This window comes from Aspergillus glaucus, assembly GCF_001890805.1.
Source record: "Aspergillus glaucus CBS 516.65 unplaced genomic scaffold ASPGLscaffold_56, whole genome shotgun sequence".
NCBI classification, from domain to species: Eukaryota; Fungi; Ascomycota; class Eurotiomycetes; order Eurotiales; family Aspergillaceae; genus Aspergillus; species Aspergillus glaucus.
The window spans coordinates 1-3,258 of record NW_019170508.1 but is presented as its reverse complement, the minus strand read 5'-3'; the positions used below and the strand labels follow the sequence as shown (position 1 = coordinate 3,258).

Below are 3,258 nucleotides of genomic sequence, written 5' to 3'. Positions count from 1 at the left end.
TTTTTTTTTTTTTTTTTTTTTTGTTTGTTGATCCATGAGGAGCGATACGAGTTATCCACTGTCATTTATGTTAGTTTCGACTGCCTGTGATAGCGGTTCGAGTCAGCAGGTGACTGACAGCTACAGTGACATTGCAGATACTACAAGTAGTACTGAAATTTATTCTGTATTTTTGGGGTTCTTTGTTTGACGCTGCTCGCGCCAAAGTCGAAAAGAAATCGACGTCATTGTAACCGTAGTCATTCATGCAAGGAATTTGACATCTGTAGAATGCTTTAGTCGTGTTACATACTTTGATTCACTGCTTGTAGAACTACGGACGAGAGAGTTTAGGGTTAAACAGACGTTCGCCAACCACCTCAATTCCTACACAAGGGATTCGCAAGGAAGAGAAGGAGTGAGGCAAAACAGACTCCTCAGTATCAATTATATCGCAGAGTGATAGTAGTAAGTAGTAAAATAGATACAAACAAAAACAAAACAAAACGCGGGTAATTAGGCACGCTAATAATACTTAGAAATGGGGAATCAAAGGGATTAAACCAACCCGAAACCTTTGAGAGCTCCAGAACGCAACAAGATGAAGCAGATACAGAAACCGAAACCCAACAGGAAATAAGAAATAAGGACAAAAGTTGTGATAGTCATAAGATGGGGGAAGTAGCCCATGCGTAATCCATGGTTGCGTCGAACATTTACCATGAACATATTGAATGAACCTTGGGGTCAAGGGAGAAGCATACTCTGGGGAAGCTCAAGACTCTGCTGTGTATTAGCGCGGATTTTAAATGTCATGACTGGTGTTCTCACTGCCGAGCTTGTCCAGCAACGAGATGCAAGCATGCATTGCAAAATAAGCCGTGCGGTTGTTTTCTAGCCAATGCCCTGGGAACTAGTTAGCTTCGATGAAAAAAAGAAAGAACGGAAGAAGGAAAACACGTACAGAACACCATTGCGTCTCGAGCAAAGCAATTTGTGATATTTACCAGGATCTTTTTTTCCACATCACTCAGACGAAGCTGGTGTTCGAATGCCTCATAGCAAATATTCTGGGTCCGGATACGCTCCTCGATTCCACGGGGGTCATGCCTTCAAAAATTAATTTTCTCGGCGACAGTACGTCTGGAGATTGTTAGTAAAGGTCGTATACTCTCGTTGAAATGCCATATTTCTGTGTCAGGTGTGCGAGATGTTCGTTCGCCCTTCTCTCCATGGCAAGAAAGGCCCTGTGAAATTCAAACTCTTGCTCGCCAGATATCCAACCTTGAACGGCGGGGTCAAGAATACTGTAGAGCTCAATTGGATGGCCTTCGAAGTCGGCAACGGTTGGAATGAAGTGAAAATTGGCCATAAGGGCATGGGGATAGAATCAGAAGTGACAAACAGGAGAATCTTTGCCCTCTGGCAATGTTCTGGCTCGATGAGGCAGATGGAGCACCATCTCGCCATTGCTCAGAGCGGATATCTGAGCCATGGTCGATATTCTGTGCCATCATGGCAAGGAAGTCAATGAGTTTGGTGTCAAGACGATGGCCATTGGCCATCTTGGACGACAGCATAATGATAAGATTGACGGAATTGATGAAGATTGGCGTGTTTTCGATAGGGATAAAGAGAGGAACGAGCGACAGTAGTCGACGAAGACGAGTTGAAAGAAATAAAAGCAAAAAAAGTAAAAATAAAAGCAAATTTCCCTTTTTTATTTTTCCGTATTTTCTTTTTTCTTTTGAACAGTGACCGGGGCGTCAAGTAGTAGGTGACTTCACGACCATTCACTTATAAACAAAGAAATGTGCCAACCACCCCACCACTCTGGACTTCTTCTTGGGCATGTTCTCTATCGAAATCATTTTTGAAAGTGCCTGTTCGTGTTCGTTCAACTTTCGAGGCCTCAATCTGTTGAGAAGGGAACCTTAAACTGACCGTTCGCCCCGAGATCTACATTTCGTTATACAACGGCAAAATGGCTACGGTACCTCACACTACTAATTCAACAACCAAATCCTCAGACACAGTTACAGAGCTGCTCTGGAAGGACGCTTTGTGTCATTTGAAATATACGAACAACGAGGTGCTTCTTCCAACCAATGTGCGAGACATGATCGGCCAAGATAATGTCGACAAGATAAAATCTCGCCTCAGGTAATATCCCCGAGCTATGGCTTCTTCGGTAGTTTTGCAAGCTAACGTATGATTGCAGTGCACTTCTTGGTGCTCCCGTTGTTGGCTTCATTGATGAGTCGATAAATGCTTTCCGTCTTATGCGCACCCCTACATTTTCGGGCTCTACGGTATCTGTCGCATCCCACGACACACTGGTAAAAGTGCCAAAGAAGACTCCAATCGGTTCGTCGACAAATCAACGGGAGAAGCCTTCAGTATCTTCAAAAGCTGCAAAAGTTCCGCGACCCCCAAATGCTTTTATCCTTTACCGCAAGGACCATCACCCAAAGATTAAAGAAGCGTACCCTGACTTTCAGAATAACGATATCTGTAAGATAAGAAGCTACCGAACTCCCAAGCCATTGTACTAACGAAATACAGCCATCATGCTGGGGAAGCAGTGGAAAGCAGAACCGGAAGAAGTCAGGACACATTACAAGGCACTGGCAGACGACCAAAAGAAGAAACACGCCGAAGAGTACCCCGACTACCAATATACACCACGTCGACCATGCGAGCGAAAACGTCGAGCATCATCACGCCAATACGCCAAGCACTCGAAAGCAGCCGCTGCAGCAGGTCTCGCAGCAGCAAGCGCAAAAGCAAAGCCATACGCCGGTATTGGGATAGGATTAGGATTGGGGTCAACACCAGAATTGGGAGCCGCGGGAGCAGGGACAACTACAAGATACACCCCCCAAGCCGAATCACCAACATCAATGACATCGGCTGCGACATTATCCACCGTTTCGACACCAGCAATGCAAGCAGCGAATGGCATGGACCACGACCTCTCCGGATTCAACGTTTTCTTCGGTCCCAATGATCTACAAGACGAGCAGTTCAACTTCGATACGGTCAGCTTCGACGCCATGGTACAGCAACTACGGAACAATCAGAACCAGGATATGTTCCTGCAACCGTTGAATCCTACGGAGCAGGCGGCGGTGGATTCGTTTGAATTTTCGGACTATATCGCAGATTGTTTCTGATCTTGATTCGACATTGACTTGGGCTGGTCTCGAGTATCGGAACGTGGTTTCTTTCGACTGCTTCTTTCGGCTCTTTTTTTTTTTTTTTTTTTTTTTTCCCCTT

At 45.1% G+C, this 3,258-nt stretch overlaps 2 protein-coding genes across 2 annotated transcripts; one reads left to right on the top strand and one right to left on the bottom strand.

The window, feature by feature from the left end:
* Positions 1-719: 719 nt before the first annotated feature.
* ASPGLDRAFT_53658 (uncharacterized protein) lies at positions 720-1,613 on the bottom strand. Its single transcript, XM_022548036.1, has 2 exons — positions 944-1,613; positions 720-885 (listed from the first exon to the last, which is right to left on the bottom strand). Exon 1 carries the CDS (start codon positions 1,349-1,351, stop codon positions 1,133-1,135), a length of 219 nt encoding a protein of 72 aa, XP_022395128.1. The 5' UTR covers positions 1,352-1,613; the 3' UTR covers positions 720-885; positions 944-1,132.
* Positions 1,614-1,963: 350 nt separating this feature from the next.
* ASPGLDRAFT_40806 (HMG-box domain-containing protein) lies at positions 1,964-3,155 on the top strand (the record flags this gene model as incomplete). The annotated part of the gene is made up of 3 exons (XM_022545274.1): positions 1,964-2,142; positions 2,201-2,493; positions 2,545-3,155. 3 exons carry the CDS (start codon positions 1,964-1,966, stop codon positions 3,153-3,155), a joined length of 1,083 nt encoding a protein of 360 aa, XP_022395127.1.
* Positions 3,156-3,258: the final 103 nt, after the last annotated feature.